The sequence below is a fragment of the Thamnophis sirtalis genome, unplaced genomic scaffold, assembly GCF_051295495.1.
Source record: "Thamnophis sirtalis isolate CommonGarterSnake01/CBP01778 unplaced genomic scaffold, rThaSir2_p1.2 scaffold_9, whole genome shotgun sequence".
NCBI lineage: Eukaryota > Metazoa > Chordata > Lepidosauria > Squamata > Natricidae > Thamnophis > Thamnophis sirtalis.
This window is the reverse complement of record NW_028261389.1, coordinates 1,117,447-1,136,725: the sequence shown is the minus strand read 5'-3', so window position 1 is coordinate 1,136,725 and position 19,279 is coordinate 1,117,447. Positions and strand designations below refer to the sequence as shown.

The window sequence follows — 19,279 nt, the reverse complement described above, 5'->3', positions numbered from 1 at the left end:
CTCCATCTTTTGCTCCTTAATTTCTTCCAGCGCAAATTCATTTTCAACCCAACTCTGGGGCATAAACGGTTCTTTAGAATACACAGAGGCCTAGCAAATTTAAGATAACAGCAAACATTCCTGGTTACAATGCATATCTATTTGCTTTCACGTGGACACACACAAACACACACACACACACACACACACACACACACACAAACACACACACACTGAAGGGACTTGGAGTGGGACTTCCCAGCTGCTCAGTCTCAACTTCTTTTTTCCCCACTTCAGGTGACTTTGGTTTGTTTGTTTGTTTGTTTCCTTAACAACTTGGTTCCACAGAATCGCTTTGTTGATTAACTTTTCAAATATTTGTTTTTTAAGCATATTCATTTCCAGTCAAGCCTGTGCTGCCTTGGAAAGTGGAGTTTCTTCCTTGAGGGAGCTTGTTCTGTTTCTCAACTTGGGCAGATAGGCCTTAAGTCTTTGGCCCAGGGGGGACCTCACAGCTGGATGCTGATCTGTCACACGCATGAGTACGTCCCTCAGGAGTCTCCCCCAGTGGCAAAAGGTTCTCCACGCAAGAGATGAAGAGCAGTAGTAACCCAAACATTCAGGGGCACCGTGGACTTCTCCCCCAGCCCCTGATCCCTCACCTGGCATCACAGGCTCAGCCCATTATGGAATTGGTGGGGTTAATAGCATCCCAGAGAACAAAAATCGTTTGCTGTGCTTAATTGCTGGATTTCTTTGAAACCTCTGGATTCACTGACAAGGACTGAAATACAGGAAATATATGTTGCATTTCCCCCAACTTCAGCAGGTCTCCTTATTCTCCTTATGCAGGTCTTGGGGAAAGTATCCTCAAATCTTTGTGATGAAAAGTATATGTACGCTTGACCAAAACAGGGAGCAGAAAGAAAGAGAGAGAAGGAGAAGGAGGGAGGGATCTGACACAATCTGTTGCAATGTCCCAGTTGCAAAGCCGAGGGAATATGGGTGATGTCCACTCAAAAGCATTGGCCTGTCTTGAATTATAATTGATTGATTTGATTTTGGTGTTGTCTATTTCTAGAGCAACACTGAACATCATACAATATAACACAGGAAGAAAACAGAATGAGGAGAGGGAAGGAGGGAGTTTCTACATGCTTTCTGGTATCACCTGTTTTGGATCCCTTCGTCTTGCTGTGTAGGGTGTGATCTTATCTCCCAAGTATATAAGCTGGAAAAGAAGACCATTGGTGGCTCAGAGGATTTCTCCTTCAGATTAGATCCCCCTTTGAAGGTGAGAGCCATTATAGAATGAAGAGCAACATGATGGAGAGAGAGAGAGAGAGAGAGAGAGAGAGAGAGAGAGAGAGAGAGAGAGAGAGAGAGAGAGAGATTTAGTATTTTTTCCTTTCTATTTTTTCTTTAACTTTTTCCTTTTTTCCACTTTTTGTTTTTTTTTTCTTTTTTCTTCCTTACGTTATATGCATTATATGCATTAGTTTGTTCTTGGTTAAAGATTTTAATAAAAAATGTTATACAATAGCTTCAGGAGTACCTCGGTTCCTACTGCTTGTATCTTGTTCTGATCAAAAGGGGTTTCAACAAAACCAGGAAATATCCTGATGCAGCAGCACCCCCTCCCCTTTTTAAAAACGCCTGCAGGTTGAAATTCCTCGACCTCATTTGCAAGAATTCCAGAACTTGTGGAAATAATGATCCCCCTGGAGAGAAAAGGATCCACGCAGGGTGGGTAGCTGGACAATCACTGAACCAAACCAGACCAAAAACATTAAACAGCAAAGGCAGAAAGGGAGAAATGCATTCACGATGCCCATCTTCTCCTTCACTGGCACCTCCTGGAGGTTCTGGGGAGCCAAAAGCCGTGTCTCTTCCAGGGTCTTTGAGCTGAAAAGCAAGGAGGCCACTTTCCTGAAAAGGTTCCCTCGTCCCACTGGGGACATATGCACTCCACTCCCCAGAGGTAAAACATGCCACGTTGTCATGCTTCTGCCACAATTACTTTGCGATAAAACCATTAAGATATTGGTCTCCATGCTTAGGCTTTGATTCAGATGAGGTGAAGATCGTGGCCATCATCTGCCCAGGGAAAATCACCCAAAGCACAGGAAAGGAGCTGGGATGGCCAGTCCAGTGATGCCACAGTCTTTAGTCAGGGCTAGTTGTCCATCGGAGGAACTTCCCAGGCTCCTCAAAAGTCCAAGGAAAGACCAAGATTCCCTTGCCTCTTGATGTTCCTCTTGAATAACTGGGTTCCTTGGAGAAGAATTCAGATCTGGGGAGCAAAGCAGAGCTACATTGCATTTGTCAGGACGATAGTATCGGAGTGGAGGGAGATGGGCCTTTGAATGTGGTGGAGCACCTGGTAAGTCATATATAATATAACTCATTATATAACTCATTATATATATATATATAATAAATAAGAGCCTGGTTACAGTTCTCTGGAGTAATATTTGTCATAGTGATAATAGTAGTATTCTCTAAGGGTAGTTTCATAACAACAGTGCTTTTCCCTCATAACATCAATACTTATTAATTAGTAATACTAATGAAAATTAATAAGTTACAGTAAACAACCCTAATAGTGAGACTAATCTTTCTCTTGTAATCTTCCAGATTCTAAATCCTGTTTCTCTTACTCAACCATTGTTAGAACACCTTGTAACTCTTTGTGGTGTGAAAGTCATTTTCATTTTATTTCAACAAATCACCAGTGCTGAAGTAAATTAAATCAGATCTATAGAAGAGCACAAGGAGGTTGGGCTACGGCCAAAAAGAGCCGAGGTGGCACAGTGGTTAGAGTGCAGCACTGCAGGCCACTTCAGCTGACTGCTATCTGCAGTTCAACGGTTCAAATCTCACCGGCTCAGGGTTGACTCAGCCTTCCATCCTTCCGAGGTGGGTGAAATGAGGACCCAGACTGTGGGGGCGATTTGCTGACTCTGTAAACCGCTTAGAGAGGGCTGAAAGCCATGTGAAGCGGTATATAAGTCTAACTGCTATTGCTATCTTCTACATGAGGGACAAACTAACTAAGTAAATAAAATAAATAAAACAGGTATGGATGCACATCATGAAACACAACTTTGAGTAACTCACAACAACAATGAAGAACAGAGTAAAACCCAAAACGTGGCTCCTCAACCAACCATCTTCAATCCACCAAACCCTACAACCCATTTGATACATCCGCCTCTTGGCTTGAGCTCCAAGCTTGGCAGTTTGATTGCAAATCCTTCATCATCATTTAAGGAGATGACATCAGTGAGCTTTGAGTTGAATATCTGGAGATCCCCAGATCTGGTATGTCCAGAATATCGCCACATAAAAGCTACGAGACTCCCGGGAAGGTGTTTATGCGAGGCTCATATTTTAAATCAAAGCTTTGCTATGCTTCCCAATGGACATGGAAAAGTTGAGGTGTTAGAAGAAGATTCTGGTCTGATCTGAGCCAGGATCACCTAAGAATGACATTGGACATGCTACTCAAAGAGTAAAAAAAGTTTGTTCAAGAGCATAGAAACAGCACTTGCAGTAGCTACAATTTGATATACAGCAGTGTTTCTCAACCTTGGCAACTTGAAGATGTCTGGACTGGGGAATTCTGGGACTTGAAGTCCAGACATCTTCAAGTTGCCAAGGTTGAGAAACATTGATATACAGAGACTGGCAATATTTATATGAAAGGTTTATAAAGCTTTATAACACTAACAATAACCCTTAGACATTCACTGCACCGTATTGCTTTGCAGTCCCCCTCTAAGCAGTTTACAGGGCCACCATGTTGCCCCCAACAATCTGGGTCCTCATTTTACCATCGAATGACCAAAAGAATGGTTGAAGACAGTATAGGAATAAATCTAATTGTGAGCTAAAATTCCACAATTATGAAAATTCTTCCCACAGTATCATCTATGGAGATATTCAAGGATCCAATTCAAAGGTGCCCATTCCAAAAGGGAACTAGACTTTCTTAGATATTTTTGTTGAAAACATTTCTCGTCCAAGAAGCAGCAGCTTCTCCTCCTCCTCCTCCTGAAATGGGTCCCTTGGGAATCTGTCAAATTTGGAGGACAAGAGCTACTGGTGTTTCCCAGCAGCTGAGATTTCAAGCCCTTTGCTTTGGATTCAGAAACCCACATGTATATTTTTCAACTGTTAAGAACTTGACCTCTTGTAACATTGATAGCAAAGTTCACCCACTGTACTATTCAAACCGATGTCCTCCTATCCTAAATCTCTCTAAAAGTCATGTCTCCTTAGAGTTGACCTGCACGGAGGGTGGAAGGGGATTAAATTCAGGGAATGTGAACTGGAACCTTTCCCCAGTCGAGTTCTGGCCCCCTGCTAGAACTAAATATTTCTTGGCAGATAACAGAATAAAAGAATTGGAAGAGACCTTGGAGGTCTTCTAGTCCACCCCCCTGCTCAAGGAGGAGACCCTATACCATTCCAGACAAATGGTTGTCCAATCTCTTCTTAAAACCTCCAACTTCTGGAGGGAAGCCATTCCATTGACTGATTGTCCTTACTGTCAGGAAGTTTTTCTGTAGTTCTAGGTTGGTTCTCTCCTTGATTAGTCTCCATCCATTGCTTCTTCTGCCTTCAGGTGCTTTGGACAATAGGTTGACCCCCTCTTCTCTGTGACAGCCCCTCAAATATTGGAAGACTTCTATCATGTCACACCAGTCCTTCTTTTTACTAAACTAGACACACCCAAATCCTGCAACTTCACATGTTTGAGCCTCCAGTCCCCTAATCATCTTTGTTGCTCTTCTCTGCACTCTTTCTAGAATTGCATCATATAAATGCAATAAACCTTTCTAGAGTCTCAACATCTTTTTTTATATCATGGCAACCAAAACTGGGTGCAGAATTCCAAGTGGGGCCTTCTCAAGGCCTTATAAAGTGTTACCCAAGAAGATCCTGATGCCAGCTCAGGCCTAACATTTCTGCAGTCCACTTATGCTCATCAACCAGAGGTCTTAATGGGATAAAGTTGGAATGCCAATGCACGCACACATGTATACACAGAGAAAGACGCACGCCCATAAAACACCATAAGGAAATAAAAACACTGTAAACGGAACCTCCTGGTTGGATTTACCACTTTAGGGACTATTAATACTGAGAAGATTATATGGTTTTATTATTTTATGACATGCTGTTCTTGGTTGTTTGGCGCCAAACCAGGATATTATAGAATAGAATGGAATTCTATATGGTGCACCAATTGCGGCCCTACCTGGACCGGGAGGCCCTTCGGATAGTCACTCATGCCTTCGTCACTCAAGACTGGACTACTGTAACACGCTCTACATGGGGCTGCCCTGGAAGAGTGTTTGAAGACTTCAGCTTGTCCAGAACGCAGCCACACGAGCGATTGTGGGTGCACCCAGGTACACCGACATCACACCTATCCTCCGCGAGCTGCACTGGCTGCCCATTGGTCTCCGGACACGCTTCAAGGTGCTAGTCATTAGTTTTAAAGCCCTTCATGGCATCGGACCTGGTTACCTGAGAGACCGCCTCCTGCCAATTACCTCCCAAAGACCGATTCGATCGCACAGACTAGGCCTCCTCCGGATTCCATCTGCTGGCCAATGTCGGCTGGCGGCTCCTCGGGGGAGGGCCTTCTCTGTGGCTGCTCCGGCCCTCTGGAACGATCTCCCCGTGGAGATGCGGACCCTTACTACCCTTCCGGCCTTCCGCAAAGCAGTTAAGACCTGGCTGTTCCGGCAGGCCTGGGGCTGTTGAATTATCCAGCCCCATTCGAGGTTACGACTGTTGTTGAATTTTAAATTGCTGGTTTTTATTTTATTTTTGTATCCCCTCCCTTTTTATTGTGAGCCGCCCTGAGTCTCTCAGGAATAGAGCAGCATACAAACTTAATAAATGATAATGAATGAATGAATTCTTTATTGGCCAAGTGCGATCGGACACACAATGGATTTGTCTCTGGTGCAGAAGCTCACAGTGTATTTAGGAACAGCAAGTAATAAGTCATAATCGTAGTTATCATAAGAGGTCACACCAAGGTCCCATTATGAGGGACCATAATCAAAGGAGGAAATTCTAGGATCAATTCAGTCCCCAAAACAATCTAACACTTTGCAATTTCCTTTTTTTAAAAATTATTTTTTAAAAAGTTTATTCCGAAGTTAAAATACAAACTTCAACAGAAAAAAGGAAATAAAAACAAAGCAAAACCGGACAAGATAAAAAAAATATGAATGAGAAATAAATAATAATTAAAAACCTGAACATAACATAAATTGTCCGCCTTAGTTAAATACTGATAAATACATTTCAGTAATAATGATAATAATTCCCCTCCCTTGCAAAACAGGCCTACAGTTTATAAACTTCTTCAGCCCTCTTTGGCTGGCTAATTTGTCTTACTCTCTATTTGCTCTGTATAAACCCCATTAACAAGTAAAACCAACAACAAAATTAAAGTTTAAAGGACTCTGATGACAATCTGGTCTTGTAATTAACACACAGACAGTCCACAATGGCTTCTAATCTACCATAAAGCATTGCAATCCTTATCTCTGATCTGTCCAAGAGCAAACATCTTCAATGGATTCTTAATAATAAAATAATAGGAGGATGGAGAAAACAGCTGAGTGATAGGTTTCTCTGTCCTTTGCCGGAAGTGGACGACAGCTGCTTTCCAGAAACCCCCATCCTGTTCTGCATCTCCTTATCCTGCCCCGCAGGGTGTGAGTTCCTGTGAGTTCAGGTATATAAGCTGGAAAAGAGACCTTGGTCATCTAGAGGATTTCTCCTTCAGATTGGATCCCTCTTTGAAGGTGAGAGTCACAGATTATAGAAAGAAGAGTAACATTGTGTAATGAGAGAGAGAGAGAGAGAGAGAGAGAGAGAGAGAGAGAGAGAGAGAGAGAGAATGAGAGAGAGAGAGAGAGAGAGAGATTATAACGTATTTGTACATAATTGCATAATTGCTGTGAAGAATATCAGAAGCTACTAACATCTTTTTTTCTTTTCTATTTTTCTTTTGTCTTTCCCTCCCTTTTGATCTTTCGTCTTTTTTCTTCCTTACTTTGCATTTGTTTATATTGGTTTTCGATGTTCATGTTTAAAAGTTTTAATACTAATAGCAATATCTTCAGGGACACTTTGGATCTCACAACTCTGCATGTATGCCTCTTGCTCTGATTAAAAGGGTTTTCAACAAAATCGGGAAATTTTATTCAGATGCAAAACCTTCACCCCCTTTTTAAAAATGCCTGTCGTTTGAAATTCCTCAGCGTCTCTTGCAAGAATTCCAGGAGAAAAAGATAAAAGAGGTCATTTATTTGACGGATGAGGGATCATAGCATCTTGTGTGTTATAAGCAACTGAAAATCCCGTATCTCTCCTAAGAGGTGGATGTTTTGCATTGTCTGTGTTTATGTCTCTCTTTGTCCATTTCTGGCAGCCAATTCACAGGATTAAAAGGTGGGGGAGGGGCAGGGAGAATGGCTTTTCGTGTCCATAGAAGAGATGAAGAGAAGAGGAAAATCAAGAGGGGCGGGACTTGAAACATGGCTCCCTTCCATTTAGGCGTTGAGTTCATTGGGGCTGGGGGTTAGCAAAGGGTCCCTTCTCCAAATTCTTCTATGAGGTAGCCTGCTCTGACTTTACACCATCCAAACATCCTGGACCACACCAACGATGACCAGATCTTAATGGTCACAATGGGCAGAACCAACTGGGAGAGCCAGAAGCTCCGAATCAACATTTTGAGAATTACAGGCTGTGGTTCCTGGCAGTCCGGGGTCTCTTCCAGTTGCTCAGGGGGCTTCTGGGGAGGGGAGGGGGCTGCAATCCAGAGATGAACAGGTGGGTTTCATGGTTGAGATGAGTGCTCGGTTCTTCCTTCTGGGGAGGGGCACCTCAAAGGGGGTGACCTGGTGTGGCTGGAGGACATTCAAGGTTCTTCTCAACTTCTGTTTCCCTCCTCAGGTTTGGAGATGCTTCTCGTCACTTGCTTCATCTTTGGCCTTTTGGGCAGCCTTACCTGGGCAGGTAAGTTGTTGCCCGCAAAGCTGATATATCCCACCTCCATCCTGTTTCCCCCTTGGTTTGTTTTAATGTTTTATTCTTAATGGGGGAGCCTCTACTTCTAGCTATGATCCATTTAGGCCAATCCAGAAGGCCTCACTATATGGACACCAAAGACTGGTATCTGCAGGATGAGACTGGCATCTGTCCACTAAACAGGACCTGGGCATTTTACGTCCCCTGGGTCACCTCTGGCCCTTTGGCTCCCTCTGTCTGGCCCACCTGAGGTCAGTCGGAAATTAGAAACCAAGTGCAAATAAGTGCACATCATGCACGCAATACAACCGCACTGCGTTTATCCTGAAGGCCACTTTTTCTTTTCAGTTTGTGTCCGTGGGGTTCCTGGGTCCTACAGACCTTCACAGCCCCCATTGGTTCAGACCTCTGATGTGGCCCCTTGGGGAAATTAATTGCCCATTGAGCCCAAGAGCCATAATACAAGGAAAATAACACTAATTTATAATCCCACTTTACTTTTTTCCCCAATTAGAAATATCAGACCGATAATAATCCATCCTAATCCCAATGGACTCATTCAGTTTAAGTCGCTCCTTCCAGCCTTACAATACAATACAGTGCAGTACAATACAATATAATACAAGAGCAGAGTTGGAAGGGACCTTGCAGGTCTTCTAGTCCAACCCCCTGCCTAGGCAGGAAACCCTATACTGTTTCAGACAAATGGCTATCCAACCTTTTCTTAAAGACTTCCAGGATTGGGGCATTCACAACCTCCGAAGGCAAGTTGTTCTACTGATTAATTGTTCTCACTGTCAGGAAATTTCTCCTCAGTTCCAAGTTGCTTCTCTCCTTGATTAGTTTCCACCCTTTGCTTTACCCTCAGGTGCTTTGGAGAACAGGTTGACTCCCTTTTTCTTTGGGGCAACCCCTGAGATATTGGAAGACTGCTATCCTGTCTCCCCTGGTCCTTCTTTTCATTAAACTAGACATCCCCAGTTCCTGCAACCGTTCTTCATATGTTTTAGCCTCCAGTCCCCTAATTATCTTTCTTGCTCTTCTCTGCACTCTTTCTAGAGTCTCCGCAGCTTTCCTACATCGTGGCGACCTAAACTGAATGCCGTATTCCAAGTGTGGCCTTAGCAAGGCATTATAAAGCGGTATTAACCCTTCACATGATCTTGATTCTATGATCCCTCTGTTTAGGAAGCCTAGAACTGTGTTGGCTTTTTTGGCAGCTGCTGTCCATGGCTGGCTCCTATTTAAATGGCTTCCTTCCTTCATGGAATAAAATATTTTTCTTCTCTTGAATGTTTGTCGAATACTTATAACCATCTCTTTTGCTTAAGGATCTCTCAACCTTGTTAAGGTCCATGAAGAAAAAGTCCATTTTTATTCTGTTTTCCCAGCTGGTCCTCGTGGCCGGAGCGTCTGTCCTTCTGGCACTTTTGCCTTTAAAGATGGAAGCGAGTGGAGTTGCTACAAGTTCTATGAGGAAAAGGTCTCCTTTGAAGATGCTGAGGTAAGTCACCTGAACGGGAGGAATTCCCTTAATCTGGCCCAGAGGTTTTCCAAACTTCAGAAGGCCAAAGTTTATGTCATTTTTTAAAATAATTTATTTTTATTTTTTATTTAAAACAAACACAACATCCTTCTTTACATGCTTTAGAAAGTGTATCAGTTGGTTACAAAAAGACTTTTGTGCATCTCTTCCACAGTCAACAAACACAATTCATATTAACTCAAGTATTTTAACTCAGATATTTATACATGTCACCATCATTATATCTCCATTTTCATTTGACTATAATTGTTTAGGTATCCTTGATCATGGGTACCATTCAATATTCATATCCAATTATTATTTATCATAACACTACCCATTGTATACATTATTATCATTATCATTTTTTTATTTAATTATACCTCTTATTACTAAATTTCACTAAGTTTAACTAGTTTTAAGTTATATTCTTCCATCTATCAACCTGTATCTTTCCAATAAGAAAACAATCTCATATCTTCTGCCATTTGTGGTACCAATCCTCTAGTCACTTTCTTGATCAGCTTTATATGAACTTCTCTTAGCAACTCCTTGCTTATAAGATCTCTCATATAATCTTGATGCCCTCTTTCTGTTTCCTTATTCAGCTTGTCTTTGATTGTCACCAGTGTTATCAAAACTTTTGCTAGTAGAATTTCTTTAAGTCCATAGGTTCTTTAATTTTATCTTCTGCTATATCTTGACCTTTGAAATAGATTTCCTCTCCATTTAATTCCTCTTTCTGTATTCCATTCTTTCCATTTTCAGGAACAAACCAATTACCAGACTGAAAGGCGTCCAGATAATTGGCTTCATCCAAGGACCGTCGGAGTTGGGAGGCTACCACTTTCTCAACAACCTTCCCAATGAAGGGAAGGTTGGAGACTGGACGGTAGTTGTTCAAACTAGCTGGGTCCAATGATGGCTTCTTCAGGAAGGGTCTCACCACCGCTATCTTCAATGCTGGTGGGAAGAAGCCCTCCTGAAGAGAAGCATCCACCATCGCCTGGACCCAGCTCCGCGTCACCTCCCTGCTGTTCGTGACCAGCCAGGAGGGGACCAGCCAGTACACACGTGGCAGCACTCACCGCTCCCATGGCCTTGTCCACTTCATCAGGAGCAACAGGTTGAAAGTCAGTCCAGAGGTGGTGTTCAAGACCTTCCCCCAGTACCCCAGCTGGCTCTGTGCAATTGGAGTCCAGGTCCATCCGAAGCAGAGGAAATTTGTCCGTGAGGAACTGGACATATTCCTCGGGCCTACCTTGTAAAGGGTTATCCGCAACCCTTGTATTTAGGAGGGAGCGGGTCACCCTAAACAAGGCGGCAGGGCGAGACTCAGCAGATGCTATCTGAGCGGCAATGTGATTGTTCTTAGCTGTCCATATTGCCGATAGATATGCTCCGATGCAGGTTTTCAGAAGTGCTCGGTCTGACTCGGATTTACTGGCCCTCCAGCGGCGCTCTAGGCATCTCTTTTGGCACTTCATCTCCCGGAGGTCCTCGGTAAACCAAGGAGCCCTCCTGGATCCACTGCTGCGGATCGGCCGTAAAGGCGCAATTCTGTGGAGAGCCTCAGACGCTTCCAAGTTCCAAGTAGCAACTAAGGTCTCCACTGAACTGCGGGTGAAAGTATCAGGCATAACGCCAAGCGCCGTCTGGAAACCCTGAGGATCCATAAGACGCCTGGGGTGGAACCACCTAATCGGTTCCTCCTCCCTACAGCGGGGGATTGGTCTCCGAATGTCAAGCCTCAGTAGGAAGTGGTCTGATCATGAAAGGGTCCAATTGTGGTTCTTAAATGAGAGCCTTCAAAAGTTCAAGTCATTTTGTTTGAAAGTGGCCCCTTGTCTCTAAGAGTGTCTCTTTATTTCCACACACAAACACCCACCTCCTCCCCTCTTCTCTCTCTCTCCCACAACTCCTTTGTATGCCCCACTTTTTTATGGATATCCCACTGCTGACACCACTTTCATACCTCACTCATAAGTATGTGTATATATATATACACATACACACACACATACATATATATTATATTCTTTATTTTTCCTTGTTGGGCAAGAAAATCATGCTCACATTTGCAGCCCCTCTTAGGAGAACTTTCTGCTGGAGGAACGTAGCTGAGAGGGCCTTGTCTGACCCAACTGCAAAATTCCTGGGCTGGTAGACCGGGATAGTAGCAGACATGAGGGGGACAACATGGTTTGTGGGTGCTAAGATGTTTTCGCTTCTTCTCTCTCTGTAGCAAGAGTGTCAGTACAAATGGAAAGGCCATCTGGCATCTTTCACAAATAGCAGGCAGGCAGCAGCCATTGGTGCCTATGTCAGTAAGGAAAACATGGAGGGTATTGGTGTCTGGATTGGGCTCCGCCGAGATGAAGGGTCCTCTATGGTGAGTATTTGGCCCTCCTGTCTCTGAGCAACAAGCAGCTGTTTTCCATACAGATGTTTCTTGAATGATGATTTACGTCATCCTCGAAACGCCCAGCAACCCTGCTCCATCTCCATTCCCTGATGGTGGTCTTGTCCCAAGTTGATGAGTTAGACAATCCTGTTTATAGCTAATTGGGTTTATTTAAGCTAAACTGGCTGAGTGTTTTTCAATATGAAATCCATGTATTCTACTAGGGAGGTTGAAGAGCAGGAGGAAGGGGCAGGGTTGACAGCTGAAATGGGTGGAAACATGGTCAGGAAACACCTTCATCTGATGAAGGACTTCAAATCCTCAGGTTTTGAAGGAAATGGTTGATGGTTGGGATGAACGTTTGTGAATTTGAGAAATCCTGGAAACTGGTGGAAGTTCCAGCAGACTTGGAGGAGGAAGCACAGTGCAAAAATGCAGCTGCAGACAGTCTGATGTTGATACCTGGGGAGATTCTTGAGGAGATGATAAAGAGATCGATCACAATAAGCACTTTGAAGACAATGTCTGGACTCCCAGATACCTTTAGGCATTTGTCCGGAATAAACCCTGCCCAACTGTCTTCATCTCAGATAGCCTAGTAGATTAGGGTCACGCAGCAGGCGTAATATATCTTGATTTCAGTAAAGCATTTGAAAGCATACAGTACTCCAGTAATTGCCAATCAGCAAGCTAATTGTGTCTCACAGAGTCTTGAGAATTAATTGGAAGAGATTTGAATATCATTTTTTTCAGTCTCCTGCTCTGTCATATCTCACCACAACTTTCTCTTCTCCAAGGAAGACATGTCTCATGTTTCCAATTTAAAGTTCTCCCAAAGTTTTCTTTCTAAGTCCCTTATCATCTTGATAGCTCTGGAGACTCTTCGACTTGTCAAGGCCCTTCCTAAAATACAATCGCCAGAACTGGACACAATACCCTAGTTGCACAGCAGGCCAGGCCCCCCATCCCCATCCTCCACTCCTCCCAGACTTTGCCCCAAATGTAATGGCTTAGAGTGGTGTTTCTCAACCTCACCCCTTTTAAGAGCTACAGAGTTCAACTCTCAAATCCCCTAGAAGTTGGGAGTCGAAGTCCACACATCTCAAAATGAATAGAACTCAAATGATCTTGATGAGTCAGACAAACCGTCTGAATGCAACTGTTGGAAATGCAAAGTTCTTTTCTTAGGACCCAGATTGTTGGGGGCAATATGCTGACTCTCTGTAAACCGCTTAGAGAGGCCTGAAAGGCCTATGAAGCGGTATATAAGTCTACTGCTATTGCTATTGCTATTGCTATTAGGGAATAAAAGCTAAAAGCACCAGTGCCACATGAAGGGAGCCACTTGGCTATCTACAGCAACAAAATTCTCCTCCACCCCCCAAAAGGGAAGTAACTGTTCTGTGGGGTCCTTCATGCTCCCTCTCCTCCCTCTCCTCCCTCTCCTCCTTTTTTGAAAAAGTCTCATGACCCAACTAGGCAATAACTTCAGTGCTAGAAGGGAGAGGGGTTTGCTCTCTGTTTATGTACAAGTGGCTCCCTCTGCCAGTGTTGGTGGGAGTGGTGGTGGTTCCTTCATTAGGCTATTGGTGACTTTGCTTGTCTGAGTTCCTTGATTGGGGTCTTCTTTACTTCTTGACTGTAAAGTCAGCAAAACCCCTTCCCTTCGGGTGCTGATGATGTTCCCTAGTTGGGTCATGAAAGGCTGCAAGAAAACCACCAAGCCTAGAAAGCACCAATGACCCCACAGCCCTCCTCCTCCTCCTCCTCCTCCTCCTCTTCTTCCTCCCCCTCCTCCTCTTCTTCTTCTTCCTCCTCCTCCTCCTCCCACACTCCCTTCTAGCGCTGATGATGTTTCCTAGTTTGGGTCATGGCTCAAAGCAGGGGTGGGTTTCAACCGGTTCACGGCGGTCCCCGCGAACCGGTTGGTCGGCAAACCCGGAAGTAAGTAACTTCCGGGAACGGCAAAGGGCCCACCCACCCGCCCGCGTTCCTTACCCGGTTTTGATGAGTTCTGCGCTTCCACGCATGCGCAGGACGCATACAGCGCCTGTGCGATCCTCCAGGAGCAGCTGGAGCATCGCCCAGACGCTAGTACGCATGTGTGTGCTGCGCGCGTGCATGAGGACACCGCCGGCCCCGTTCCAACCCAACCGGTTGGAACGGGGCGAGAAACCCACTCCTGGCTCAAAGGTTCAAGTGTCCTTGTAGCCCCAGAGACCTTGGACTCTGGGCAGAGCCAGAGTGAGAGTGCTTGGACTTCCCCACTGCTTCATGCGCCCAAAGAGCCTAACGGAGTCTCCATAAGAGGCATGTGGCGCATGCTTCCACAAAGACCTAATCAACAGGACTTCCCTCTTTAACGTAAGCTAAATTCAGAACTAGAAAATACATTTTTCTATCTCCACACCTCCCCTCCCCTGTGTCCCCCACTCACCCACCTCAACATGCTTCATTCTACATGGCACAGACTACTGGATGGCGCTGGATTGATGGATCACGATCCAAGTACAGAAAGTGGAGCAAATCCGAACCCAACGGCGTCTATGAGTATTGCGTCGGTCTCCATCCATCTGGTCAGTATGAAAAGCTATCATTCCTTAGTATGGTTGGAGTTTGCATTTATAATTCCAGGAAAGGAGGGGAGGGGAGGCAGAGGGAGGGAAGACAAGGATGGGGAGGGAAAGGAAGGAAAAAAGGAAGGGAAGGAAAAAAAGGAAAAGGAAGGGAAAAGGGGAAGGGAGATTTCATTTCATTCATTTCATTTATTAAATTTATAGGCCGCCCAATCCCGGGGGACTCCGGGCGGCTTACAGTGAAAGAAGAAAAAAGAAAAGCAAAATAAATAAATAAATAAAATAAATTAAAATTCACAACACACATACGTTCTAATCGGGGCTGGACTTTAACACTAAGGTCAACAGCCCCAGGCCTGCTGGAACAGCCAGGTTTTAACGGCTTTCCTGAAGGCCATGAGAGTGGGTAAGGTCCGGACCTCTGGGGGTAGCTGATTCCACAGGGTCGGAGCAGCCACAGAGAAGGCTCTCCTCCGGGGGCCCGCCAGTGGACACTGTCCGGCTGATGGTATCCGAAGGAGGCCCACCCTGTGGGATCTTATCGGAAGTTGGGAGGTGTGTGGCAGTAGGCGGTCTCGCAGATTGGCTGGTCCTAAGCCATGTAGGGCTTTAAAGGTAATAACCAACACCTTGAATTGCGTTTGGAGACCAATTGGCAGCCAGTGCAGCTCGCGGAGGACAGGTGTAATATGGGTGTATCTCGGTACACCCTATATCGCTCGCGCGGCTGCATTCTGGACTAGCTGTAGTCTCCGAAAGCTTTTCAAGGGTAGCCCCATGTAGAGCACATTGCAATAATCAAGCCTTGAGGTGACAAGGGCCTGAGTGACCGTCTGAAGTGCCCCTCTGTCCCGGTAGGGCCGCAATTGGTGTACCCGGCAAACCTTGGCAATGCCCCCCCTGGTCACAGCTGACAGATGGTGTTCCAGTGTCAGCTGTGAATCCAGGAGGACCCCCAAATTGAGGGCCCTCTCTGAAGGGTGTAAATTTTCACACCCCAGGATCAAGGATGGACTGTCTGAACTGCCCTTCGGGGGCAACATCCAGAGCCACTCGGTCTTATCGGGATTGAGTACCAATTTGTTCATCCCCATCCAGATCCTGACAGCTTCCAGGCATCGGCACATCACGTCCGCCGCTACACTGAGCTGGCACGGGACAGATAGATACAATTGAGTATCATCTGCATATTGATGGTACTTTATCCCGTGCCGTCGTATGATCTCACCCAGCGGCTTCATGCAGATATTGAATAGGAGGGGGGACAGGACCAAACCCTGCAGCACCCCATATTTGAAGGGCCTAGAGGTCGACCTCTGTCCCCCGACCAACACTGACTGCGACCTACCAGAGAGGTAAGAGGAGAACCACCGTAAAACAGTGCCTCTCACTCCCACCTCCTCCAGACGTCGCAGAAGGATACCATGGTCGATGGTGTCGAAAGCTGCTGAGAGGTCAAGAAGCACCAGGATAGAGGAATGCCCTCTATCCCTAGCCCTCCAGAGGTCATTGATCAGTGCGACCAAAGCGGTTTCAGTGCTGTACCCAGGCCTGAAACCAGACTGAAAGGAATCCAGATAATCTGCTTCATTCAAGGTCCGTCAGAGTTGAAATGCCACCACCTTCTCAACAACCTTCCCCAGAAAAGGAAAGTTGGAGACAGGATGATAGTTTTTCAGGACGGCTGGATCCAGGCAAGGCTTCTTGAGGAGGGGTCTCACCACCGCTTCCTTTAGTGGTTGTGGGAAAGACCCCTGCTGCAAAGATCCGTTGGTAATCGCCTGGAGCCAGCCTATTGTCACCTCCCTGCTGGTCGAGACCAGCTAGGAGGGGCACGGGTCCAGTAAACAGGTGGAGGCGCTCATGGCTCCCATGGCCTTGTCCACTTCCTCAGGAGTGACAAATTCAAACTCATTCCAGGAAGTCCGACTTAGACCTACCCTCGGCATCTCGGCTGGTATTGCCCAAGCGGAGTCAAGGTCTGTCCAAAACTGAGTGATTTTATCCGACAGAAACTGAACAAATTCCTCAGCTCTTTCCTGCAGGGGTTCCCCCAACCCCTCACCTTTCAGGAGGGAGCGGGTCACCCTAAACAGGGTGGCTGGGCGGGATTCTGCGGAAGCAATAAGAGCGGAAAAATAGGTGCATTTTGCCGCCCGTATCGCCACTAGGTAAATCCTAATAAAGGCTCTTAGTAGTGTTTGATCAGATTCAGAGTTACTAGTCCTCCAACATCACTCTAGGCATCTCTTTTGGCGCTTCATCTCCCGGAGTTCCTCGGTAAACCAAGGTGCCCTCCTGGATTCACTGCCGCGGAGAGGCTTCAAAGGTCCAGTGCCTCAGTCGCCACAACATTCCAAGCAGCGACTAAGGATTTGGTCAGATTGTGGGCAAGGGAGTCAGGTATCTCTCCAAGCTCCCTCTGAAATCCCATAGGGGACCCCCAGGTGCCTGGGGCGGAACCACTTAATCAGTTCCACCTCCCTGTAGTGAGGGAGTAGTGTCCTGAAATCAAGCCTCAGTGAAGAGTGATCTGACCATGACAAGGGCGAGATCTCTATTCCCCTTAATTCCAGATCACGTCTCCACTGCCCCGAGAGAAATATGAGGTCGAGTGTGTGTCCTGCTCTATGAGTTGGGCCCTGAACTATTTGGGTGAAGTCCATGGTTGTCATGGAGACCATGAACTCCTGTGCTCCTTCAGAGTGTTCACAAAGAGACGGTAGATTAAAGTCCCCCAGCACCATTAGTCTGGGGAACTCCACTGCCAACCCGGCTACTAACTCCAGCAGTGCAGGCAGGGCTGTTGTGACGCAGCTGGGAGGTAGGTACGTCAGGAACAAGCCCACTTGAATTCCTAGGTCCAACTTCAAGAGAAGAGATTCACACCCCACAGTCTCCGGGGCAGGGATCCTGCGAGGGACTAATGACTCCCGGACAACCACTGCTCCTCCCCCACCCCTTTCTTGGTGTCGTGGTTGGTGGAGCACCTGGAACCCATCTGGGCACATTTCTGAGAGGGGGACTCCTCCCTCTTGGCCCAGCCAGGTTTCAGTTATACATGCCAGGTCTGCCCCCTCGTCTAATATTAAGTCCCGGACGAGGGGAGCCTTATTCACAACAGACCTGGCATTTAGCAGCAGCAACCTGAGACCAGGGCCCTGATCTCCTCTGCCACCAAGTTCTCGAGGTGAGCCTGAGGGGCCGGAACAAGGAATCACTGTAATGTAGCGAGTCCTTCTTCCCCGGTAATGGCTAGCCCTACAGCTCCCGTCATATCTGCCCCTCCCAGTCGTAACCGGAATGCTCCAACCCTCTCCCCTACCCGTAGACCCTCCCCCCTCCCATGGCCCCCATTCTTCCCAGCAGGCCACACATACCATTCACTCTAGGGTGAGGGGCGATATCCATATAGATCCTGGGAACAATGCTCAACATGAAGGAGACTTTTTTGAGGTGGGTGATTTAAAGTATTTATTGGGGAACCTTAACAGGCCAAAGTTAGCAATTCCTAAAGAAAAGGAAAATGCTAGTTCCTCATCTCAGCCCAGAGGCAACTGCTTCTTTCTGCTATTTCTCATTCACTGTCAAAGTGGAAGATTTCGACAGCAAACGTCAAATAAGAGATTACCTAAAAGATCCACTGTGTTTCATTTTAAGAAGGAAGCCAAAACTGCAATCTGAATAGAATAGATTAATGCAGTGTTTCTCAAGACGGGCAACTTTAAGAAGTGAGGCCTTCAGCTCCCAGAATCCCCCAAGCAGAGGCCCAAATGCTTGAGGGAAGACCGGGGTCTTGAGTGCCTTCATGAAGGAGTTGAGGCTGTTGTAGCTCAGCAGGAAGACTGTTCTAGAGCAGGGAGGCAGCCACCGAGAATGGGCCCTTCCTGCATCCCATCAGATGGCAATGCTTAGATGAGGGGAGCTGCAGCATGCCATCCCCCCAGCCCCCCCACCTGTAGAAGAGGAGCAGGTTGAGCTGGAAGGTGGAGTTAAACTTGTCCTCTGTGTGAAGTCTTTGTGTCGCCACCAGAGACCAAAGTCCTCTTGAGCTCTGTTGAGCCTTATCCAGAACCAATTTAGCTCTGACCTTTAGTTGGCTGGATTCTTGCGTATTGGAGCTACTTGTACTTGAAACCACCCATGAATGGACAGGCAGAAGAACCTGAGAAAAGATGGTCTGCAAGTAGCCAAATCCTATGCCATCTCAGGCTCTAAAGGTGATGACCACCCGTGTTCCTTTCTTTCAGGGCACTTGACCTGGGTTGATCTAATCTGTAGCCGCAAATTTCCTTTTCTCTGCAAATGGACTCCCAATTAACCTAAGTCTACAGATGGAGTCAGAGGGGCTTCCCATTGATTGGAAACCTGAGCTGAGATCTTTGGATTCCACCTTCTCCACGTGCAAAACCTCTTTTCCACAAAGACCATCTGGAGGTCAAGCAGTCGATTCCTCTAGTCTTGCTTCTCTTCCCCTCTTTCTGAAGAACGTGCCCCCCCTTGATAATAAAGTCTATTGCTCTGCCCTTGTCTTGAGTGTGGCTTTTCTCTCCCAGGGGCTCCAGGGCCCCTCCCTGAATAAGCCTCAGGGGGAAGAGGGTGTTGGGTCCGCAGATGAACTTCCTGGTCACCAAACACACAATGCCACCTTCTTCTGGGGTCCTGCTCTCCCCCCTTTTCTCTCAGAGGGAAATAGGAGATTAATGAGAGGAGAAATATGGACTTGTG

General features: G+C 46.1%; 3 protein-coding genes across 4 annotated transcripts in view; 2 read left to right on the top strand and 1 right to left on the bottom strand.

Moving 5' to 3' along the window:
• Positions 1-1,232: 1,232 nt before the first annotated feature.
• On the top strand, positions 1,233-19,076 carry LOC148043954 (regenerating islet-derived protein 4-like). Of its 2 annotated transcripts, none has more exons than XM_087722614.1 (6): positions 1,233-1,273; positions 7,972-8,034; positions 9,438-9,550; positions 11,817-11,963; positions 14,446-14,551; positions 18,802-19,076. In XM_087722614.1, exons 2-6 carry the CDS (start codon positions 7,980-7,982, stop codon positions 18,870-18,872), a joined length of 492 nt encoding a protein of 163 aa, XP_087578740.1. In that variant the 5' UTR covers positions 1,233-1,273; positions 7,972-7,979; the 3' UTR covers positions 18,873-19,076. The 2 variants fall into 2 exon arrangements, with proteins under 2 accessions (XP_087578740.1, XP_087578739.1); XM_087722613.1 differs by lacking the exon at positions 1,233-1,273 and adding an exon at positions 6,685-6,815.
• Positions 6,765-19,279, top strand: part of LOC148043953 (C-type lectin lectoxin-Phi1-like) — a 32,516-nt gene continuing 20,001 nt past the window's right edge. The window contains exon 1 of the mRNA XM_087722612.1: positions 6,765-6,815. The gene's annotated coding sequence lies outside the window, so the exon portion shown is untranslated. The remainder of the gene's footprint in view (positions 6,816-19,279) is intronic.
• LOC148043955 (uncharacterized) lies at positions 16,951-18,338 on the bottom strand. The gene has a single exon (XM_087722436.1). It carries the CDS (start codon positions 17,932-17,934, stop codon positions 16,951-16,953), a length of 984 nt encoding a protein of 327 aa, XP_087578562.1. The 5' UTR covers positions 17,935-18,338.